A 24,798-nucleotide genomic window follows, 5' to 3' on the forward strand; every position below is an offset into this window, starting at 1 on the left:
TTAGTTTTTTTAATTTCTATCAGCGTAGCATTGAAGTTGACACTAAATAGATGAATTCATAAATATGGAAATTTCCCAACGTTTCCGTTCGTTTTCGAAAAAAATAATAAAATAATGTACTGTTTTTGACCATTTCCGACCGTTTTCGCATCCATCAACTATTAAAACCAGTGTAAATTAGATCTCTTACTCCCTCCGTCCCAAAATAAGCACAGTCACGAGTTTCCATGTCTAAATTTGATCGTCCGTCTTATTTATTTTTTTTTGAAAAAATTAAAAAATATAATTCACGCATAAAGTACTATTCATATCTTATAATCTAATTACAATAAAAATACTAATTATAAAAAAATTCAAATAAGATGAACGATCAAACTTGACCACGGAAACTCATGGTTGCGCTTAGAAACTCATGGTTGCGCTTATTTTGGGATGAAGGTCGTAGCAGTTTTTCAGTGGTTTTGGCTATTATGGAACCCTAGTCAGCATTAAAAAATGTAGGGCCCGTATGCCGGTGGGACCTATCTCTACTCCTACATTCTCCCTCCCTCCTCTCCTCTCTCTTTGTGGACTTGTGTACACGCGGAGAAGGAGCGCAATAGCAGAAAAGAGGCCTTCTTCCAACTAGGTAGAGAAGCTTGATGCTAACCGCCGCACTGCTCGCCCTCCCTCAAGGCCTGCCACCGGAGGTACGATAGCAACGGCTCCATCCCGGTCGTCCGCCTCGTGCTTCTGTCATTCACCATCAGCTACCGCGCCATTTGCCCTTCCTCGGGTCCTGTCGCCGAAGCTACCAGAGCGACGGCTCTATCTTGGTCATCCACCCCCATGCTATTGCGTCAAAGGAAGCTATGTACGATGTAGGTTGCAACCTTAGCAACCGTATGTACAGCCCAGTGTTACCTCTTTTACACAAAACGAGAACAAAAGGTGTAAGTGGTTGGTATGCGTAATTGGGCTCACCCGTTGGGTGAGCTGGGCTATGCGGTTCTTGAGGATAGGTTGTTACAATCGACAGTTGGCCGGAGCTTGAGCCCTTAGCGACTCCACCGCCGCTAGATCCGTTCCCCCCAACCATGCCCACTCCTCTAGCAATTGCGTCGCCAGATCCACTCCATCTCCATGCGCGTGGGCCTCTGTTGGAGCTGGTTGGCACAAAATCCTGAGCCCCAACACCTCACCCTCTGCCAGAACACCGCTCCCCTCAACCTCGCAGATGCACCCGTTGCGTCGGCACCATCAACTGGCGCCTGCTCGACTTCCTCGACCTGCATGTACCGCCGTGCCGCTAGAGAGAAAGGAGGAGAGGGAGGTTGATGCCGACATCGGGGCGGAGAAGGAGGAGGCGGGAGGGGCGACAATCACGCTGGATGCTAATAGTGTTGACGATGACGCGAATGGATATCAAGGGGGCGGCAGCGGGGATGGCCGACCATGGCCACCATATGGGCACCCGCTTCTCTCTGTTATCGGTGCCACTGTCTTGGCTGACTGGGTGAGGCTGTCACGGGGGTAGGGAGGGGGGAGGGGGGCGACCGAAGAGAGGATACAGAGGATAAAGAGGAAAGAAAGTATGAATGGATGACATGTCGGTCTAAGTCTTTTTTTCTTATTTTCCTAGTGAATGACATGTGGGGACCCAATAGCTTTATTTATTGATTGATTGTTATGCCATGTAATCGTCATATAGACACTACATCAGGTGAAAACCAAATCAACAATGTCATATGGTGCCATATGAGCCAAAAATGTTGTCCAAAGCATTTTGAACCATATTTGTACTGGTTTTGAGAGATGAAAGATGTGTTATAACTTGTTTTGGGGTTGATACCCTCTATCTGATACCCTCCTAGTACATTGAGAAGCCACCCCTGACTGCCGAGTTCCTTACGACAGCCCGTCATGACCATATAACCAGGGCTAAATACGGAGGAATACCCTCCCCAGGAAATTAACTTAGGATTATATACACGCGCGGAGGAATATCCGTACTGAGCTGTCACCATCAGCGGCCCACCTCTCATCCGCAGCATATAACTCATAATCTAGACACCACGCCTAAACTACCAGATACTACTATAATATCATCGTCATGACATAGAGTAATTGCATAAGCAAACATTATACCCGCACCAATGCATCTCCCATATAAGCTAGCAGTATATTCAGTATAACATGAACATAATGTAAAGCTGGCATTCGTATACTCGAAAAGTATTTCAATACCATAAATATATAAAGAAGAGTATTCTAATAATAGTACAAAGCTTACAAAAGAGAAGAGAAGAGGAAAGTTGAGGGATGCGATCGGAACTCGACCCCAAGATGAGGGACCTGAAGTGAACCTTTTCCGTTGGTGAATGTGTAACGGTGTTGGTGCGGCCCATGCTGGCAGGGGCGATGCACAACCGGACCATTCACGAGGCGGTGGGCTGATGGGTTACTCATTTGGCGGCGTGTCTGCCCAGCTGATCGCGGCGGCCACCCCCACCGCCGGCGGGTGCGGCGGCGCGGACGATCCATGGGCGGTGGGCGCGCGGTCGCACATGGTTGATGGGCCAACCATGCCACGATCCCGCGTGGTGTCGAACTGCCACTATTCTTCACCGACGAGCCACGAGCAGTGCAGACATTGGCACACATTGCCACACTGCTTCTAGCTTTACTAGCAGCAGCAGTGTCTTCCTGTTTACGCTCGCAGCAACGCAAAACCATCGTCTCCGGCTCAGGCTCAAGTACCCGAAAACGCGTGCTTTCGCATCAGTTCATCGCCGGAATTAATCCGGAATGTCGGTGTGGAATTCCTTGGGGGCAAACCAGGACGTACGTTGGCTGTTTCATGGACAGGACAAGGCGTTTTGGCTGGTTCCTCTCGCCACACGACACGAGCGAGCAGCTGGATCTTCACGTGAGCGCCACACCTCACGACCGCGGTTTCAGTTTTTTCTCCGGCCACTCCATGGCTCCAAATATGGAACAGTACGAGGCAACCTTGCAATACCTCAGTTCATCTGTGACATCACAGTAGATGTGTTTTTTTTTGTGTGTGTACATGCAAGAAGCCAACCAAGATTTACCATCTGATGAGCTAGTTACGATGCGATGCTTGTGGATTCAGGGAGCGGGCAAAGAATGTGTCCTTGCTATGCAGATGCTGAGATAAGATACTACTCCAGCTGGGAGGCATTAAAGCTCATGATAAAGAGTTACTATTTCAGATTTGCTAGCCAGGGTGCTAAGGGAGTTGCTTTGAGAGCCATCCATATATACTTTGCTTGATGCCCCGTTACTGTCGGCACCCTGCTCTCTCCTCCCTCCCCTTTATTGCTTCCTCCCTCCCTCCCTCCCTCTTCACAGCACAACACGCTGCCACCATTTATGCCACTCCCTCCCTCCCAGCTGTGGTGACAGGACGAGCGTCTCATTCTCAACCTGAGGCTCACCTTCTCTCAGTCATATTCTCCGTCTTCTTCTCCAGTACGCTCGCGTATGTGTTCTTCCCTGCATCCTGCTGATCTATTCTGCCGTGTGTCTCTTTCTGCTTCTTGGGATGTTTGATAGGAAGGGAAGAACGTTGTCTTTGCAGAATGGCTGCTTCGTCCGGCGAATGGCTGAGCCGGGCAGCTATGGTGTTGGTGCTAGGTCTCGTGGTGGCGTCGTCAGCTAAGGCGGGCGATGTGGACATGGTGTTCCTGAAGAGTGCAGTGAGCACGGGAGCAGGTGCAAATGTAGCTTCTGTTAATTCTTCCCACCTCGCAGCATTGCCTATGCAGAAAAACAAAATGAGAATTCCATTCTTGATTTTTTTTTGTGAGCCATGGTTAGATTTTATTTTATTTTTCTTTTTTGGTCCTTGGTTTGTATTGGTGCAGTTTGCCTGGATGGGAGCCCACCGGTTTACCACTTCTCTCCTGGTTCTGGCTCTGGTGCCAACAACTGGCTGGTTCATATGGAGGTAACTAATCTCTAAATTGGTACTACCTCTGTAAACACGAATCAATTTTATGTCACAAGAACGTTCCAAAAAAATAATAATTAAGTCACAAGAATTATATCCTAATAGAGTAATTTTTGTTCAAAATTTTCTTAACAGAACAAAATGCGTCTTATATTTATTTAGATTGTACATTTGGATAATTGAGGTAACATTTTCTTCTACTCGCTTTGGAAGGGAGGAGGTTGGTGCAGGAATGCCCAAGAGTGTTCTGTCAGGCAGGGTAACTTCAGGGGCTCTTCCAAATTTATGAGGCCACTATCGTTTTCAGGGATAATAGGTGGCAACCAGAGAAACAATCCTGGTATGTCACATGCCATGTCTCATGTGCACTTTGCAGTTTGTACCACTCAGCATTTCTATCTTTTCTTTTTTCCTTTTTCTTTTGCCGGGATGACGGAGGAAGAAAGGCCATCCAAATGTTATTTAGATAGTAGGTTGATGCATTTCTGTATCCGCGATAACCGTACTTAATTATGACAATTAAAAGAAGAAATGCAGTGAAGCCTATAGCAGTACATCAAGACATGATAGAAGCCTATAACAGTGTGCTCTTAACATTTTTCAACACATATGCCTTTGCATACCTGAAGTTAAACTTTATTGTGTTATTTCTCATTACGCAGATTTCTATAACTGGAACAGGATAAAGGTCAGATATTGTGATGGCTCATCATTTACTGGCGACGTTGAAACAGTAGAAACTGTAAATTCCTAGACCTGTGGATTGTACATTCAGTTATGTCGTAGAATTGAGATTAACCCCATTTTTGCAATATAGTCGACGAACCTCCATTTCAGAGGGGCCAGAGTTTGGAATGCCATCATTGAAGATCTACTAGCAAAGGGGATGAGCAAAGCACAAAATGTATGTTCAGTGCTGACTGCTGACAACTACTAGTAGTAGCATGCTAATATATTGTTACTAGTAACATCAATTTGGAATTTGACTACAATTAATGTAGAATTGCATGCACAATTCCTACTGCTCTCGCTGCATTGCGCCATCTTCCTGCATAAAGCTTAAATCTTTATGATCATAAGGGATGAAATATTGCAAACCATTCCAGGCTCTTCTTTCTGGTTGTTCGGCTGGAGGTCTGGCTGCCATACTGCACTGTGACCAATTCCGAGATCTGCTTCCAGCAACTGCAAATGTGAAGTGCTTTTCTGATGCTGGTTTTTTTGTTGATGGGTAAGTGTCATTTGGTTGTGAACTTGTCCTTTCATTAATCCATAAATTATTCTCTGATTTATTTTTATCTTAATAGAATGAGTATTGTTATTGTCAATGCAGAAAGGATATCACCGGGAATGATTTTGTCAGAACATTCTACAAGGATGTCGTAAATCTACATGTATGTTGATTTGTGAACTTATAGTGTCTGTAATCCAGATTACCTAATGCTTGGATTTACAAACGACCAAGCTGTATAGTTAAATTCAGTGTCCTGGGAAGAAGTCTGGGGGCAGTCTTTTCATGAAGATTAACAGAACTTATCCAATAATATAATTGAGTGCAGTTTTGCAGATTAATGACCTTTCTTTACTCTCTTGCAGGGATCGGCTAAAAATTTACCATCTTCATGTACGTCAAAGATGTCCCCTGATCTGGTCAGTTTTGGCCTTTGGGCACTTAACTGGGATAAACACTCCTGATTCCTCGTTGAATTTGTGCTAATTTTCGGAAACAACTGCAGTGTTTCTTCCCGCAGAATGTAGTGCCAACATTGCGCACACCGTTGTTCATACTTAATGCAGCATATGATGCATGGCAGGTAAATTTCCCAGCTTCTACCAGTACTGTAAAATTGTACTCTCCGTTTCAAATTACTTACCATTTTAGCTTTGTCCTAAGTTAAAATTTCTAATTTTGACCATCAATTTGTAGAAACTCATATACATAAACACCATATGATTAGGAGTATATATTACGATAGTATTTCTCATGGTGAAACTAAAAACACAAATCTTATGATATTAAACTATATACGTTTTTAGAAATTGATTATCAAAGTTAGAAATAGTTGACTTAGGACACAGCTAAAACAACAAGTAGTTTAAACGGAGGGGTAGTATTTCTCTGCAGTATGTAAGCTTGAGTCTAATCACTTCATTTAAGATAGATAGCACCAACTGACCCTGAATTTATGAGAAGACAAGTAACAAACCAGCACCTTAATATATTTGAATTTAATTGCAGATCAAGAACGTCCTAGCACCTAGTGCCGCTGACAAAAAGAAGACTTGGGCCAAATGCAAGCTTGATATAACAGCTTGCTCCTCAAGCCAGCTCACAACCTTGCAAAGTGAGTTTTTTTTTTTTTTGGGTACAAGTTACAACCATCATTCCACTACACGAGTTAATCTTTTTTTTTGTTTATCTAATTCACTTCATTTTCGGCACAGATTTCAGGACAGATTTTCTGGCAGCTCTTCCTAAACCAGAGCAGTCCCCAGCCAATTTGAGCATATTCATAGACTCATGCTATGCCCACTGCCAATCTGGGTCCCAGGATACATGGCTCGCTCAAGGTTCTCCTGTAGTTGAGAAGACGGTAAGTTTGTCTCAAATGCTGAACAGTTTCATCCGAATTCAGAACATAACTAGAACAGAATAGATGCAGAAAAAAAGTTTGCAAAGCCAACTCACAAGTTAGCTACTGACTATAATATGAACTATTTCTACGTGTTTGCAGCAAATTGGTAAAGCAGTAGGAGACTGGTTCCACGATCGGGAAGTATCCCGGAGGATTGATTGCCCTTATCCCTGCAACCCAACCTGCAAGAACCGTGATGATGATTAAGCAATTCGACCTGAAAACTTCTGTTAAATTCTAGTACTGTGTTGTTAAATATCAAGTGAAGCAATAAGGGATTAGTCTATAGATAGAGCCATAGAGAGGTGTTACTGTTACCCACGATTTCTTCAATTCTTCTCCATTCTGTTTCTATGCCTTTGTCGACGATGAATCATGAACATATAGTTCAGTAAGCTCAAAATTTCTCTGTTCATCTCTAATGAGAACCCAACAAAGGAACAGATGCAGTAACCTTGCAGATTTGCCTGTAAAACGTGTTGCCGTTGGCACACCTAGCAGAAATTGGACCGCATAGTGGTGTTGGATTCTACTTTAGATGAAAATTAAGTTCGAACCAAACCATTGGTGCATGATTAATTGATTTTAAGTTATTACAAAGTTAAAACCATATTTATCTAATATTTTAAAATAACTTCTAAAAAATTATTTTTAATACGAAATATATTGTTTAGCAGTTTGAAAAACATGCTAACCGAAACCAAGGAATAGGCCTGTAATGGATGCGCGGAATTGACCCAAGGCCAAGGCACATATAATAGGCCATGTTTAGATCCCACCTCAAAATTTTTCACCCTATCACATCGAATAGGCTATGTTTAGATCCCACCTCAAAATTTTTCACCATATCTCATCAAACGCTTAAACACCTGCATATAGTATTAAATATAGGCTGAAAAAATAACTAATTATACATATTGCGACTAATTTGTGAGACAAATCTTTTAAGCCTAATTGCTCCATGATTTGACAATGTGGTACTACAGTAAACATTTACTAATAACGGATTAATTAGGCTTAATAAATTCGTCTCGCAGTTTACTGAAGTATTATGTAATTAGTTTTTTTATTAATGCCCGAATATCCCGTGCGACACAATATAAAATAACCGATGTGACACGCCAAAACTTTACGCCCCTGAGCTAAACACCCCCATATTGGCTATTGCCCGTTAGATTCGATATGAACGGTCCAGATCCAGGTGGAGGGAGGCAGGCAACGGTTCTGCCGAATAAGGAAAGCGGAGTGCGGAAAGACGCTTCTGCCATCGAATCGTCTGTGGCGCCCGCGAAGCAACGGAAGAGATGAGGAGATGACTCGGATGAGCGGAAGCTGCAGGGAGCGAGTCGTCGTCGTCGTCGTCACCGCGAGGCGCCGCGCCAACCTCTCATGTCCTCTCCTCGCTGCGCCGTCTCGCTCCCACCCACCGCCGCGGCGACCACCGCCACCAATGGCGGAGGCGGCGGGAGGAGGAACGCGCAGCCGGCAGCGGCGACGGCGGCGTCGCAGGTGAAGAAGCTGTGCAAGCAGGGGCGGCTGGACCACGCGCGGCGGCTGCTCCTCGAGGCGCTTCCCCGGCCGCCACCGACGCTGCTCTGCAACGCGCTCCTCATCGCCTACGCCGCCCGCGCGCTCCCGGAGGAGGCGCTCCGCCTCTACGCTCTCCTCAACCACGCCGCGCGCCCGCCGGTCCGCTCCGACCACTACACCTACTCCGCCGCGCTCACCGCCTGCGCACGCTCCCGCCGCCTCCGCCTCGGGAGGTCCGTCCACGCGCACATGCTCCGGCGCGCCCGCTCCCTCCCGGACACCGCCGTCCTCCGCAACTCCCTCCTCAACCTCTACGCCTCCAGCGTGCGGTACCGGGAGGCACGCGTCGACGTCGTCCGGAGGCTGTTCGACGCAATGCCTAAGAGGAACGTGGTTTCTTGGAACACTCTGTTCGGCTGGTACGTCAAGACCGGGCGTCCCCAGGAAGCCCTGGAGCTGTTTGTGCGCATGCTAGAAGATGGTTTCAGGCCCACGCCGGTCAGCTTCGTGAATATATTTCCGGCTGCTGTGGCTGACGATCCAAGCTGGCCATTCCAGCTCTACGGATTACTTGTGAAGTATGGGGTAGAGTATATCAACGATCTGTTTGTTGTGAGCTCAGCAATCGACATGTTCTCCGAATTTGGGGATGTGCAATCAGCTCGGAGGGTGTTTGATCGTGCTGCCAAGAAGAACACCGAGGTTTGGAACACCATGATCACTGGGTATGTACAGAATGGCCAGTTTTCTGAAGCCATTGATCTCTTCAGCAAAATCTTGGGATCCCGAGAGGTTCCATTGGATGTTGTGACCTTCTTATCGGCCCTCACAGCTGCCTCACAGTCACAGGATGTTAGCTTGGGTCAGCAGCTGCATGGCTATTTGATTAAAGGAATGCATAGGACATTGCCTGTAATACTCGGTAATGCACTTGTTGTGATGTACTCAAGATGTGGCAATGTCCAAACTGCCTTTGATCTCTTCGACCGGTTGCCAGAGAAGGACATTGTTACTTGGAATACCATGGTGACTGCTTTTATACAGAACGATTTTGACTTGGAAGGCTTGCTGCTCGTCTATGAGATGCAGAAATCAGGTTTTGCTGCTGATTCTGTGACATTGACTGCAGTTCTGTCAGCATCATCAAATACTGGAGACCTTCAGATCGGTAAACAAGCACATGGTTATCTTATCAGGCATGGTATCGAGGGTGAGGGCTTGGAGAGCTACCTAATAGACATGTATGCAAAATCTGGCCGTGTAGAAATGGCTCAGAGAGTGTTTGATAGCTTTAAAAATGCCAAGAGGGATGAAGTCACTTGGAATGCCATGATAGCGGGATACACACAGAGTGGACAGCCTGAAAAGGCAATCTTAGTATTCCGGGCAATGCTTGAGGCAGGTCTTGAACCTACTTCGGTGACACTTGCTTCGGTGCTACCTGCATGTGATCCTGTTGGAGGGGGCGTTTATTCTGGGAAGCAAATCCACTGTTTTGCTGTGCGCCGTTGTTTGGATACCAATGTCTTCGTAGGTACAGCTCTTATTGACATGTACTCTAAGTGTGGTGAGATCACTACAGCAGAAAATGTCTTTGGTGGCATGACGGGGAAGAGCACTGTCACCTATACGACAATGATATCTGGTCTTGGTCAGCATGGTTTCGGCAAAAAAGCGCTTGCTCTTTTCAACTCCATGCAAGAAAAGGGGTTGAAGCCTGATGCAGTGACCTTCTTGTCTGCGATTTCAGCATGTAATTACTCTGGACTCGTCGACGAAGGACTAGCTTTGTACAGGTCGATGGACTCATTTGGAATTTCGGCTACTCCTCAGCACCACTGCTGTGTTGCAGACTTGTTAGCTAAAGCTGGAAGGGTGGAGGAAGCATACGAGTTTATAGAGGGGCTGGGGGAGGAGGGCAACTTTGTTGCCATCTGGGGATCGCTGCTTGCATCCTGCAAAGCTCAGGGCAAGCAAGAGTTGGCAAAGTTGGTGACCAAGAAGCTGCTTGACATCGAGAAGCAGTACGGTCATGCAGGCTACAGCGTTTTGTTGTCACAGGTCCTTGCTGCTGAAAGTAACTGGAATAGTGCTGATAGTCTAAGAAAGGAGATGAGGGCAAGGGGATTGAAGAAAGAAGCAGGTTCTAGTTGGATTAAAGTCCAGAACGCAGCATTGGAACACAAGTTTATCGAAAAAGACCAAAATTATGTCGAAAATGAGCACATGTTCTCGATTCTGGATGGTGATGCCGACAGTACGGATAGACTTTAACATGTTTCAATACCTTTTGGCACGCAAGATTGCAGATATGAGATTCCTAATCCTATTGTGGTGATTACCTCACGCTGACAGACTAGGCTCCTGTTTTACCTGCAGTTTAACATGATTTATCTTCATTCAGAAATCAGAATTGATGCTCCTCATAGTAATACTTGACTGGATGGAAACTTGGAAAGACACCTAGCCCACAAACCTCATGCGGCGGCCACACGGTGAACTTGTGCTGCGAGACATCAATCTATGGATGAGGTTGATACCAATGATGTGCCAGATGAAGAGCAAGCTGCAATCTTGCAGGTGGCCAGGTTGTAACTTGTATTCAGTAGTACGCATATCTTGACAAGCACAGCGCCCTCCTTAGGGATTCTGGGTGAATTGTACAGCTACATTTGCTTATAATCGTCTAGAAATAGGTGAGTACTGTCATAGAACGAGCAACGTGATTAGGCAACGGGATTTTTTTTGGTTGTGAACGTACATACAATATCTTAAATGAAGATTATTCTCACATGATTACGGCCAATGCAAAGGAGGATTTTGCATTGGTTTTCTGTAATAATCATGTACTACATTTTTAAACTCGAGGTACGCTTCTCTTCAAAAGTTTCTTTAGCCATACTTTGTTGGAATGGTTAACATCAAGATATGCAATGTGAATGTGTAGTAGTTACTGCTGAATGTACAGTTCGAGAGTGAAGGATAGCACATTCACTAGACAAAACCAGTGGCAAACACCGAAAGCTCAGAGGTACACCAGTACACTTCAATTGAAATGAAAAAAAAAACCAACAAAGTAATCCATCAGTGAAGTATGATTATCATTAAATTCCATAACATCACCAATCTGAGGATCAACAATATCATACAGATGAAATTGGAAAAGGAAAAAAAACATCAGTGTAATAAATCAGGCAGCAGGATGACAAGCTGCATGCTTCGTTTGAGAATTTTAGTCAAAATTAGTCTGCTACAAGCTATAGAATTTGCAGGTGGATAATGAGCTACTGTGATACTTGATCCATTGGTTTGCTAAAATATCTATTGATTCACCTGACCCTTAGTGGGTGCACGACACTTTGTTGTGGTGTAGCAGGTAAAGTTCCTGGTTCTAGCTTTTGATCCCAGCTTGACCTTACTTACTCTGAGAATCACAAAACTGGCCATATTCGCAGTCGCAAAGACCCATCCTCACCTGTAATCACAACCCAGAAATAAAGGTGTAGGTAAGGCAAGGGGGCACTTAAGTAAAACTAGGAGGATGTTTCCAAACCCAACTAAAAAATGTTAGCATGATCAGTCAAAGACACCATATTCAATTGAAAACACCTTGAAAGTTGGAGGTGGACAAAAATAGGACAAACCTTTCGAAAAGTAAAGGAAACCCGTCGTGTATTTCTCTTGATGACTTGACCACCCACATCATCAATCTAAGAGAAAAGATCACATTTTAATTGTGTTTGTTTGGTATAAAATTTAAGGAAAGCATAGCAAAAAATGTATTACCAAGACTATTTGCCCAAAAAAACTAAAGGCATTAGTTACTTTCTGTGATAGGAAGAAGATTACTAAATAGTTGAACTATTGTGTGCAATTCTGTAATCAGAGCAGAAGAAAAATATATTGACTTAAACATCGCATACTTTATGGTGTGGTATATAGTGATGCCAAGCATATCGGCCTTCTCCAGACATCAGTAACATCGATCGAGGAGGTAGAAAAACAGCTTTTCTAATGCACTGTGGCTCTTCAATGCTATCTTTATCAGTTCCACTGACCATACTTGGAGCACGCCAACTGCCTTTAGGGTATTTTCTGAACTCCATAATGCATGGTCCAGCCAAAGAAAGACTAAAAATCATTTCTTCGAATGCTGAATGTGTGTCTATATGTGGTGACAAACCTACCCCACAGGGATATTCATTCACCTGTAAGCATACAGAGGTTAATTCTAACATTGATTTTAAGACATAACGCTGTTACAAACGGACAGCTAAGAACACAGATCCATCATTGACCTTGGACCAAACTAAGATCATGAAACACATTGAATGGAAACCAAAACAGAAACTATTTTTACAAACTTACTGTCAATTGATCAACCAGCTTGCTAGTACATTTATTTGCACCAGGAAATGACATGATCTTATCAATAATCTTTGAAACAAAAGGTGGCAATTCACCTAAGAACTGCTTTGAGTCAACATTCCTTGTCTGCACAAGCCAATCAAACCTTTATTGCGGAGCAGTCGTTACAATAGAAAGCAGAGATATCTTTCAGTGCAAGATATGATGATAAAATGAAACTTGTTCTGAAGAAGCTACAAAGTACTAAAGTTTGTCTATATCACGATCACACAAACCATTCCTATGCATCTGTGCAGTCTGGGATACTTACAATATCAAACTTACTTCATACAGAAACTCGAAACCGTAATGCTGAACTCGTCTTTTCGCCAAACTTTTCCACGGTCTATTATCCACAGCGGCAAGAAGTTCCTGCAGAAGAAGCACAGATGCACCACTGTCAAATCTCAACACGAATGTAGAAGGTCATATCATCTCGCTTGATCAAAGATAAGCAGCTCGGAGGACTTCTAAATCTGAAACCACCCACTTGTTCCTCAGCGGCCGTCACGAAATCTGGTACCAAGTAAATCCCCGGGACGCCCAGCTCCGACGCCGAGGTGGCCACCGGAAGCGAGCCCCCAACCGGAGCCTTCGGCTTGGCGGGCACGGAGTATCGTATGTGCAGCACGCGGCCAGCGAGGCCGGCGCAAGGGCGCCCATGGAGCGCGGACATCGCGGCCTCCGCGGCGGCGGGCTCGCGGAACCGGACGATGACGCGGACGCCGCTGCCGTCGGCGCCGTGGACCCCCGCGACCTCCCCGAAGGCGGCGAAGGCCGCGCGGATGTCGTCGTGGGTCAGCCCCACCGCCGGGCCGCAGTTGGCCACGTACAGGGCCGCGCTGGGAGCGGGAGCGGCGCCCTCGCCGAGCGGCGGCGGCGGCGGCGGGCGGGTGTACCCGGAGCCCGCCATCTCTGCTCGCCGTAGTCGCTCGCAGCGGCCGGAGACACTGAGCAAGAGGAACGGCGGAGAGCGCGGGAATCACCGGAGGAGGAGGAAATCAACGATCAGATTCGGAGGAGGAGACTTCTGGCGCGGCCGCGTGAGGCGAGAGGATTAGCGGCGGCACCGGCGAAGGAGGTTGCAAGGTACTAAGGTCGAGGGGACGTTGGCAGACTGGGAGCCGCATGGAAAAAAGCCCACTACTCCTTTGTCGAGGTCTTTTCCGGCCCAGCCCACTAAATTTGAGGGGGGTACTTTGTTATTCTTCAGGCGTCCATAGCTAAAATGCACATGATCACATTGAGATCCTAGATATTCAAACTTAAGTTCAGACTTATATTTGCATAATTGCATCTTCCTAGAAAAATAAGTTACGATGAAGAAAAATAATAATAATAAAACATCTAAAGGTCAGATTTAAAATTAAAATTTTGTTTACGTCTTATAGACTGAAGAGCAAACGATCAAGCCAGATCATAGTTTATTTTTCAAGTCGCTAAAACACATATGTAAAAGTTTTCCCTATAAAATTTATTTTTCTAATAAGCATTATGACTTTATAATCAGCCAGCTGCAGGCGTTTGATAATGAGGCTGAAGCGTAAGAACGGATAAGCTGCATGCGTGATAATGGGGGGCTGAAGCGTAAGAACGGATAGATCTGGCTGTCCTAGCTGCTGGGTAACTAACTGATACTGCTGGGTACTAAATTTCTGGAGAAGTATGGGTAACGGGCACAACAGATGCTGTAATTATCGATCGCATTATGCCTTCATATAATTGTGAGTACGACAAAGGACCACCCCCAATGGAAGAATGCAAGTGCAGCAACACTGCAAAAGAATACTCAGACGGGCTGAGGCAACGCAACGCAACTCCCAGTTTGAAACTACAAATAATTCATGTCGCCAGCAATGAATCGCACTGCTCCACAATTCCGCGCTAGAAGATGCTCCCGTAATCCTTTCTTGGAAGAGATGAAGGTAGCCCAGTTGTGGTAAATGGATGCCCACTCGTTCCTCCTGCAGGTTAGGGTGTCAAGAAACTTGCTTCTCCAAAATTTAGTCGATATAAGTAGAAAAGGAACAGATCGTTTACCCCAGGGCGTTCCATCGGCCATGGGCCATGCAGGTTGCCTGTTGTGGTGACTCCCTCTAGGATGATTATGAGTTGAAGTTGCCTGGTTGTATCGATGCTGAATATATGGTTGCCCATGCCGAATTTGGGGATTTTGTTGGGGATGATTTACAGGGTTATAGCCACCATAGTTAACAGGAACAGCAGAATGAGTATTCCCTCCAAGCGACCCACGAGAAGATGCGTGAAAAAAATGGTCTGCTCTGTAACTGAAAAAAGAAAAAGGGATAATTGGTAGTCATTACTTATTAGTAAACAAAATACCTTTATAAAGAATATGGCTGAGTTAATTTTTGACTCCTCCCATTTATCCCAAAATAAGTTCATTTTTTAAGTAACCATTGCATCAGAATTTGTGAAAGTAAAGGATAAATGTATTAGGGGTAGATAAAGTGGGGAGTGATTGCATTGGGATTTGGGATTTGATAAATTGAGGGTGTTCTAGTTTTTTTTTTTTTTGGTTTTGCAATGATATACTGTGGGATGGGTGAAAAATTAACTTTTTTTGGGACGGAGGGAGCAACTATAATTGAAACTTGAAAGACTCTTTAGGAGCAAAGCTCAAAATAATGTCTTGTGAATAAAATAAGGGTGATAAATTTTATGGTTAGGCTCCAGCCTTTGAGAAAAAAAAATTAAGCCTTAACAGATGTAGAACATTGAATACCTTTCGCCTGCTGGTAAAGGGTTCGAGCCCATGAAAATGTGGCTTTGGACATTTGCTGTTCTGGCGGATCCACTTGTTGGATTAGCTGAATCCCCGAGGTGAAGACTGCTGCTTAAATCAGCTGACAGTGAATTGTCTTCATGCAATAGTGACTCATCACTGCAAGGTAGAACAGCATAAACATTGATCTTCATACTACCTTTACAAGAAGCAATTGAATATGCATTTCCTCACCTAAAATAAGGGTCCCAATAAGCATTGTCAAGTGTGGATGCCGCTGATGAATCAGATAAATTATCAAGAGTTTGCAGACGAGGAGCAAAGTGTGAATGAAATGTTTGAGAAGGCCCATGACTAGAAGAAGCCTCCAAGGAAAAACTACCGGAACCAATTTGCGGTCTCCAACTAGAATAACCAGAACTTGGTATTGAATTCTGGGAGTAGACAGGATGTCCTCGAACATTGGCATCAGAATGACTAAAACCGACACCATCTCCATGACGTCCTTGTCCATGCTGAGATGGATATTCATGAGGTGGCATTGGCAAACCCCTCCTCTTGCTGTAACTGGATGGAGTTTTTCCTAATGGGGATCCATGAATGCCTCCACTTGCAGGTGAACCAGAACCATGCATCCCAGTGGAATTAGATGGGATTTGCATTTGGTAGTTAGGTGGGGTAAATTGTGATGGACTGGCACCAAGAGACATAGGCCCCGTACTCCCAGGGCTCAAGCGAATCCCTCTATCATGTGAGAAACGGGGTCGCAATCTTACGTCTGGACTAGACTCAATTTGTTTAAAACCAGGACCTAATGGTGAGTAATACATGTTGACAGCATTGCCATCACCAAAGCTTCCATAGCTGCTGGCATGACCAGCATTACCAACATAGCTACCATGGCTACCAAAGCTTCCATAACTACTCCCATAAGAATAAGGTATTTTTGGAGGATAGGGATTATTGGGTGGTAGAGACCTATTAACACTTCCAACCTACAAAATTTTAGAATATAGGCATGTCCGTTAGAGTATGGATAAAAAAAATGCCATGAAAATAACTCAGTAGCAGCCCGAGAGAGTAGTTATCAGTTATCACCTGAGGAGATAGGCCTGCGGCTAGCCAGTGTCCTCCTCCAGGATTGTGTTCAACTGCGGCAGCACGACCAATTGGCTACACCACAAATTCAACACAGAATAGATTTAAGAAAAAAGAGCCACGTGAACACACAATTAATGCCCCAATTAACATAAGTATATAACAATTTTTCATCAGAGCCTAGAAAGCTTTATTGTAAATCACACCAAGTAATGCACCACATCAAATGCATGCACGAAAGAAACTGTCATCATCTAAAATATTTATTGTAAAGACGAATCAGAAAGTGTAGCAACTGGTTAGGTTGATAGTCAGCACTCTATATCAGTTTATAACAGTAATGTCTGTGGCTCTTTATCCTAAACTAGGAATATGCCACAGAAAGCAAGTAGTAGCAATGCAAACTTATTTGATTATGATAACAAATATGCCAGTCATATGTTATTCCTAACTAAGATATAATTTAACTCCCACATAGAAGAATATCATCATTAAAGATATCAATATTTTCAATCAAATATGAGACCTAAGCTTGAGATGAGACCATACTCACAATTTTGGGAGTCTCAGGTATGGGTTCATATGGACCAGTGAAAGGTTCGCCTGTTATAAATGGATGACATGAAGCCTGAAATAAGATTTAATAACAATCAAGTCCTTCCGCATGCATATGGATTCCTTGGAATGAAAAATATGCAAGAATACAGAATAAATTGTGTTCATAGGTGCAAGCTATCCAATTTTATTGGTACTGTTAGATGAAAGATTCACCAGCTTAACCTGAGCATAAAAATAGTTAAATATGAAAATGAAAAAATGCTCCTTATACTTTTACAGAAATGTGAATGCAATATAACCATACTACGTCGCACATACCTGCAATGGCGACCATCGCTCATTGGGATCAAATTTCAGAAGCCCCTTTAGGAAATCAACCAGTATCACCCGCTCTGCCTTTTCTGTCTCTGAATCAAAATGCAAGACCTGAGAACATATATCAAACTTCCAAGCTTTATTCTAACAGCTCTAATTTGCAGATTCAGGAGAGCCATACAATAATAACTAATGAGAATTTTATAAAACATTAAGCCCAATTTCATATTCCATATCGATCATTAAACCTGTGCAAAAAGGCATCCGGTTTAGCTCGGTTTGGAGTGAGTAGTTTTATTTCCTTGATTCCTGTAGGAACACATACTTTCCTTTCTTTTTCATTTCTAGGAGAATACCTTATTGTAATAGTTATCCTTGATTGCACAACTCAAGACAACAGCACATCATTTTTCAGAGAGAAAAAAGTACACAGGAATATAATATGGTCTAATTGAAACAATGTAATTACAGGTGCAAGAATCAAAATAAAGAGTGCACATGATAGTGGTGCAAGTCAGAAAAATCAAAGAGAAATCACAAAAAACAAAGAAAACAAACCTGTCAGTTCTGAATTTTTCCAAGGGTAACTGCATATGAGTTGGTCAAGCCTGAGTTGTGGGAAGTACCATTTCACTACCTTTGGCTTTTCAGACTCCCTCTGTATTTGGCATAGATAGTAAGATAGTGCTTATGATGGAATTAAGAAAAATGATCATGATTCTATAAATGAAATTACAAGCTTACCACTTCAATCTCCTCTTCAGTTAACAATCTGTAAGAACTGCCAATACCATCATGCACTTCGTTACCACGATAAATACTTCCAACATGTTTAAAAAACTTTGCTGAGTTCTTAGCTTCCCTTAGCATGTAATCTGGTGGTTGACCCCTACAGAAATTGAATTAAGGAAAATAAAATTACATTAGTAAAAGCATTATAATATGATGAACTCCAATATAACAGTATTTCTAGAAAGAGATCTAAATGCATGGACCAACAACATTGCACTAAGAAAAATGCATATGCTCTACGAAGCATAAATGACTGCATGCCAAACAGCAGAGCTAGAAGAGAATTACAGGTAAAGCCCTTACCCAAGAATTTTTACCATGCGCTGGAGCACATCATATTCTGATGCTCCGGGAAATAAGGGAAGGCCTAAAAATAGTTCAGCAACTATGCAGCCAAATGACCACATGTCAATTGCAGTATTATAACTGTAAACAGTTAAGGTTCTAGCAAGTCACTCGGAAAGACCAGAGCAATGGTACTTCACTGAAGGAAAATTCATTACTCATTCGATAGATATGAAACAGCATACCAGGAAATGCTGATTAAGACGCTAATGGGTAATGAAATGAAACAAAATTGAATAGATATATAGGATACGGATAGCCAAGGATAACTTCTGGAGATCTGTAATAGCGGCTCTAGCAAAAAGGAAGGAAAGAATTGAAGTCAGACTCTCAATTAACTGATATTATTAAATAAGCATTTTAGAAATGAAGTGTGCTAAGTTCCAGAAAGAAAACCTGAATGTATGAGTATACTGTTTTACCCTCCAAGCATGCTGAACCAAAATCAATCACTTTCACGGCTGCATCTGTTGTAACACTGTAAAAATTCAAGGTGCAACTGTCAAGCTACAGCTTGCTTCGTCCAAATAAACTAAACTTATGCAGAATCCAATGCAATTTACCTCGGAGTTAACAGGATATTTTCAGGCTTCAGGTCACAGTGAATTATTCTAGCGCCTCTCATCACAACCATGGCATCCAATATCTGAAAACATAAAACAGAAATATCAGGCAACAAGTATTAATTATATATATAATAAGTAATACAGATAGACATCTCACCTGTTTTGAGAAGGCGCGAACAAATTTCATTTTCAGTCCTCTGAAGCTGTTCCTTTTCAAGAGCTCATACCTAAAATATTGGAGTTTATAATGCAGTTTGAGGGGGTGGGGGAGAAAATAATGGATGAACATAGTAGCAAAAGAAATTCTAAAGTTAACTTACAGGTTTTGACCAAGCATTTCAAATGCTATACACAGGTGATTTTGGAATAGGAGATAGTCAAGCATACGGACAATGTTATACTGGTCATCAGGATCATGTGTTTGATTCAACTGCAAGACCACCCATAATTGTAACGGTGAGTAATGAACTTATTGCAGATAGAAAGCACAATAAAGTTCCCGATGTACTACCATACCGCTCTCAATAATGAAACCTCCACGAGCGCTTGATGGTAAAATGCAGGCTGGTTTTTAATAACCTTCACAGCAACATAATCATTGGTTTCAGTGTCCAAGCATTTGACAACCTGACCGAACGTTCCTTGGCCAAGCATTTCCTTGACTACGAACCTGAGCACCACAATAAAGAAAAAACGAACATATAATTCAATGGGATGCTAAACAATGTTCAACATTCCTGGGATTTAGAACAGGGGATGTCAAAGGAAAGACAAACAGGACAGGATTCTTTAACTACTTCAAAATTTGATTGTTTGTTATACAGTCCTGATCCCCCATCCACCAGTACTATCCTTATGATATCAAACAAACGCTTTGCCATGATGCTGAATTAACTCCCATACGAGAAGGGCAGTGGAGACTAGAGAGGTTATCAGCGCTTTTAATTTTGTTTAAAGGGTTACAGTAGAAATTTGGAGGCTTGAAGGAAGTGCAAAAGACAAAATTTAGATTCCTCATCACTCGGTACTAGGAACCTAGATGATTTCTTCCCTTGTGGTATGAAGTAAAAACTCTGGCATACCATGGCTATCTGCACGATACTCCTATATTGGCATGATTGGCAATGGGATAAAATATCATGAAAGCTTGAAGAGCATTTAAGGTATATTCAACCACTACCAGTTCATATAGTGACTTCTCAATGTGTGGAATTTTATTCAGTATCATTATTACAGTTTTCAACTCATGAATTTGTGTATTGTTGATACTTGAATTAATAATCTAGACCAATCAACCTATAATTTAATGGTGCATAGTGCTCTCCAAAACTGGACAAAAAGATGAAGCAAATCAAACACAACCGAAGTAGCATCAATTCTGAGAAAAGTTAAACCTCCGATTTGATGTCCTGTTGACCAATTCCAAGTTGACATACAATATGAGGTCCCAATTCGCATTATCAAGTCCATCATTATGAGCTGGGGTTGAAGGATTCGTCAGAAAGATCTTTGGGTTTAGTGACTCTGAGTACTTAAACGCAGGGTTGCATCGTACAAATGTTTGAATGATGTCTGCCGTTAGTCTTGCAACAAACTGCATAGCAAAGGGGATTCAGCTTACCATGGTACGACAAAACATACAGGGTTTGAGGTGCATACCATAGTCATACGAAAAAGAAAATGTAACAAATGAATGATAGAATAAGTCTTAAATGGAATATATCAAATCAATAATAATAAGAACGGTGGTACGTGTTAGTGTTATTCAATGTTGGAATGGTTCGTATGCTTAACAAAACACTTGTTAGGGGAAGAGCTGAAGAGACAAAAGGTGAATACCGAGTCATACAGAACATTCTTAGTATACACAAACTAACACAACTACTGAAGATCAGTACGGTAATGGCATTCTCTCCTCGATGTATGAACAGGCAGGGCAGGAAAAATGTGTGGTGACAGCAACTAATATGACTTAACTAGAATTCTAACGATAAAGAATCTAGAGCTTTCAGTTGGACATCCGCGCAGAGAACCGTATCCAGCTACTTCAGTGCACTAATTCCCTACATTTCTGAGTAACCTCATTATCCGAACGGATCATTACCATAGCAAGGAAGGAGGAGAATGAGACGTACCGGTTTCCTCTTGACGCCGTGAAGATTGCTTATACGGGTCGCAACCCCATTGCCCGAGGACGAGGGGGAGGGGAGGGACGCCTCCGGCGACCGCCCCGAATCCCCAGCACCAGCGAGACGTCGGAACACCGTGCCCACGCTAGGCTCCCACGGCGGCGCCGCCGCCGCCTTCTCCTCCATGTCCGCCAGCTATTCGGCAGCTCTTACAGTTGCTCGGGGAGATCTCCTACCGCCCGCCGACCACCACCCACCAGCAACTCCGAACCCAACCCCAGTCGCAACGATCACACCATCCGCGGGAGCAGCCGAGCAGCCGCCGGAGGAATCCAGCTCCATCCTATACGGCGGCGGCGGCGGCCATCCCCGACGCTCCGATCCCCCGGCTTAGCGCGACGGCGATGGTCAATCCGCGAGGGTGGAGAGGCAGCTAAATCCGCACTGGAGCACAGATTCCAGCCGATGGATGGCTGGACCAGATAGGGTTTATTGCCTACACGAACGAGAAAATTTGGGGATAAACACCAACACAGAGCGGTTTGGACTCCGATGCTCGGATTCCGAATTCCGCGGTGGCGCCACCGAAATTAGGGATTTGGGATGGGATTCGGGGGGGACGAAGGAGGCGACGCGGATCAAAATCCCAGCCCAATCCCCTCCCCGATTTCCTCGATTTCTCGCCGCCGTTTCCTCCTCCGTTTTTCCTCCGCCTATATTTCTCACCCTTTTCTCTCTCCCTCCCCCTCTCTTTCCTACTACTAGGAAATGATATACTTCTAGATTCAATTACTTGTTAATGGAATAATAAATGGTGTGATAATACGAAACAAATATTTTTTTCCCCAGCTGACTACGCCGTTGCTCTGCTGCACCTGCACCCCATGTGTCCGGCTTCCATGTGGGCCCATAGAATCTGCTGTCAGGGCGGCGAAGGGATCGGACGGCCGGGAGCGCGTGCGTGGTTGGGAGCGGACGGCTGGATGCGCCGGGCGTGGGGGTCACGTGACCGAGGATGCGTGGCGTCCATGCCCCACGCGGCGTTACGTGGAACCCACGTGTCAATGGCTTGCGCCGCTGGGGGAATCCCACCACTCCGGCTCTCTCTCGCGCGCGCGCCTGTCCCTCCCCACTTTGCACTTGTTCCAGGAAACGGTCCAGGTGATGAGATGCATCCGCACGAAATGACGAGGAGATGTCTTGAGAATGATGATTACTAGGGGTACCCCACTTTGTATTGTTCGTCCGCCGTTCACTAATTGCCGATTTTAATCGTCGTCGTCCCAAATTGTTTTCTGTTCACTTAATCCAAACGAACGGAGAGATTTATAAGAGAGATTAAATAAAATCTTATGAAAATCATGTAATTTTTTGTACAGTGTGTTCCGTCAACATGCATAACTGGTGGCGTACAGGCAATGTGTCGCAGCAGATATTATTGCAGGCTTGCGTGTAGAACGTTTCTCATTTATCGAGTTAACAGCTGTAGCTATATGGTGTTATTAGCCTGTTTGATGAGGTCAACGGAACGAATGGAAGGAACGTGCCCGGTCGTGTAAACTGGCAGAAATGATTAGCACGGTATTTGCCCCTGGCCTAAACTCGGTGTAGGACTGTAGGTACAGAATCACCTCCTTTGTTGGTTCAGTCGTTCAGAGCACATACAATGGCATACTCCCTCCGTCCCATATTAATTACAACCATAAGTTTCCACGCCTAACTTTAGTCACCTGTCTTATTTGAAAACTTGTTGTAATTAGTACTTTTGTTGTTATGAGATAATAAAATATGAATAGTATTTTATGCGTGACTTATGTTTCTATTTTTTTTCAAGAATTTTTAAAATAAGACGGACGATCAAAGTTGGGCACGGAAACTCATGGCTGCACTTAAAATGGGACGAAGGGAGTACTATAAACCAACTATAAATACATATCGAGAAGATAAAAGATGAGAGATAATAGCAGCGGGCTATAAATTTATAGCTAGCTGCAGCACGGACTCCGAGACACAATGTATATATGACAGGTGAGACCATGTATTAATAGTGTAGTATATGTTTATAGATAACTATGGTATGAATTTACTATTAAATCGACTATATATGATTTTGAGCTAATAGTTGACTATGCTATTAAACTTGCTCTTAGCCTCTTGGTTGATTTTTATACTCCAACCTTCCCAAAATGTAACGAAAATTGATTGTATATGATATCATAATACTACAAATCTTGGCAATGAGTTTATCCCCTTCAAAATATTAGGATAGATTTTTGGAACAAAAAAATACAATCGAAACTTACAATTTGTAGTTTCGGGTACGGTTAGCAGTCCATATGCATCATTTTTGAAAACACTAATATTCCCTCCGTTCAAAAAAAACTAATCAACCGGATGTGACATAATATATGTTTAGATTCTCCGATGTGATCTAGATTCGATTCTTTTTTATGGGACGGAGGGAGAAGTTGTAAGGGGTTTCTTGCTTCATTAATTACTGTTTACTAATTATAGCCGTAGCTAAAATGATCATATCATAAAATTGATTTTTTTATAATTGGAAATACTGAAAATAAATAAATAAATAATCACAATAATCACTTACCTGCTGATGCATTTTTAATAGAACTTAATACATTTATCTCTTAAAGCTCGTGTTAAAAGGAACTTCACCATGGTACGAGTAAGGGATGTGTACATAATGGCGTGTGCATAAGGGTGAAAATAGGTCAGGTTCGGTCGGATATCACCCTTCTCATATCCTAACCTACATTTTATAATCGGAATCGGGTCGTACACGAATAATGCCGAATACAGATACAAACTCAGATAATGTCAGGCAAAAATACGGAATGAATATGTACCAAAATAGATACGTACACTATCTGTTACAAATATTTATTCGGATATTAAGTCGACACAACAATCTTATATATCACATAGACAAACCATTTAACAATTATCCATAATATGATTATATTAGGCCATTAGGACCTTAGGAAATAAATAGGGTGCAATACATCATAGTAGAACCAATACATAGTAAAAAAAATACCTCACAAAAACATAATACGGGTAATATCCATATAATTATCCAGATAATACCCGGATTTTTTACCGGATAATCCATATCTGTCGGGTACTATGTTCCCGAACCCGATCTCATATCCGCCAAAAAACACCCGTATTCGGACCCCGATATCCGTGAGAAATCCCAAGCACCCAAATTTTTGACCCAAATTTATCCTGAAATAATGTGACCGGACAGGCGGGCGGGAAATACCCGCCTCGTTTTCACCCCTACGTGTGCGTGTAAAAGAAAATCTCCAAAGCCAAATCATTAATCGCAAGCTCATCTTCAACCTTACCTCACTGGAGTCCAACCAAGTAGTTTCAACTTTATCAAAAAGGCAGTGGAGTGGACTAAAGTGATATTACACAATGAACTAGGGAGGTTAAGCGAAGTTTATACTGTTCCACAACTTCACTCCAAACCCAACTTTTATAATTAAACTAGATGACACTCGCGTTTTGTTGCGTAATATATGGATGGAAACGTGGATGAATTTTATGTTGAAATATAATGAAAATGATATAAGCAACGATGATTTAACATGCTCGCATGTTATAGTTCGTAGACGATGTAGTGTAGTTGCATTTAAGTTTTAGTATGTACTAAAAATTATCATACTTGCATGATAATCTTTTTTGGTGTTTA

General features: G+C 43.2%; 4 protein-coding genes across 4 annotated transcripts; 2 read left to right on the forward strand and 2 right to left on the reverse strand.

Moving 5' to 3' along the window:
• Window positions 1–3,005: 3,005 nt before the first annotated feature.
• On the forward strand, window positions 3,006–6,997 carry LOC4336890 (pectin acetylesterase 7). Its single transcript, XM_015780201.3, has 13 exons — window positions 3,006–3,487; window positions 3,587–3,720; window positions 3,873–3,955; window positions 4,172–4,298; window positions 4,621–4,700; window positions 4,776–4,862; window positions 5,065–5,189; window positions 5,292–5,352; window positions 5,555–5,608; window positions 5,695–5,772; window positions 6,198–6,303; window positions 6,404–6,552; window positions 6,694–6,997. The coding sequence occupies exons 1-13, from the start codon at window positions 3,279–3,281 to the stop codon at window positions 6,799–6,801; spliced, it is 1,401 nt and encodes a 466-aa protein (XP_015635687.1). The 5' UTR covers window positions 3,006–3,278; the 3' UTR covers window positions 6,802–6,997.
• An 860-nt stretch (window positions 6,998–7,857) lies between these two features.
• LOC4336891 (pentatricopeptide repeat-containing protein At3g22150, chloroplastic) lies at window positions 7,858–11,023 on the forward strand. The gene has a single exon (XM_015780200.3). The coding sequence runs from the start codon at window positions 7,984–7,986 to the stop codon at window positions 10,396–10,398; it is 2,415 nt and encodes an 804-aa protein (XP_015635686.1). The 5' UTR covers window positions 7,858–7,983; the 3' UTR covers window positions 10,399–11,023.
• Window positions 11,024–11,201: 178 nt separating this feature from the next.
• On the reverse strand, window positions 11,202–13,631 carry LOC112936016 (alkylated DNA repair protein ALKBH8 homolog). Its single transcript, XM_026025182.2, has 6 exons — window positions 13,022–13,631; window positions 12,817–12,903; window positions 12,493–12,618; window positions 12,048–12,332; window positions 11,769–11,834; window positions 11,202–11,599 (listed from the first exon to the last, which is right to left on the reverse strand). Exons 1-6 carry the CDS (start codon window positions 13,442–13,444, stop codon window positions 11,540–11,542), a joined length of 1,047 nt encoding a protein of 348 aa, XP_025880967.1. The 5' UTR covers window positions 13,445–13,631; the 3' UTR covers window positions 11,202–11,539.
• A 586-nt stretch (window positions 13,632–14,217) lies between these two features.
• Window positions 14,218–21,824, reverse strand: LOC4336893 (dual specificity protein kinase YAK1 homolog). The gene is made up of 18 exons (XM_026025181.2): window positions 21,087–21,824; window positions 20,346–20,545; window positions 19,468–19,621; window positions 19,272–19,381; window positions 19,109–19,178; window positions 18,949–19,031; window positions 18,782–18,863; window positions 18,639–18,679; window positions 18,344–18,466; window positions 17,993–18,137; window positions 17,807–17,906; window positions 17,252–17,340; window positions 16,929–17,003; window positions 16,376–16,450; window positions 15,512–16,272; window positions 15,278–15,436; window positions 14,572–14,819; window positions 14,218–14,495 (listed from the first exon to the last, which is right to left on the reverse strand). Exons 1-18 carry the CDS (start codon window positions 21,264–21,266, stop codon window positions 14,416–14,418), a joined length of 2,775 nt encoding a protein of 924 aa, XP_025880966.1. The 5' UTR covers window positions 21,267–21,824; the 3' UTR covers window positions 14,218–14,415.
• Window positions 21,825–24,798: the final 2,974 nt, after the last annotated feature.

This window comes from Oryza sativa, chromosome 4 (assembly GCF_034140825.1).
Source record: "Oryza sativa Japonica Group chromosome 4, ASM3414082v1".
NCBI lineage: Eukaryota > Viridiplantae > Streptophyta > Magnoliopsida > Poales > Poaceae > Oryza > Oryza sativa.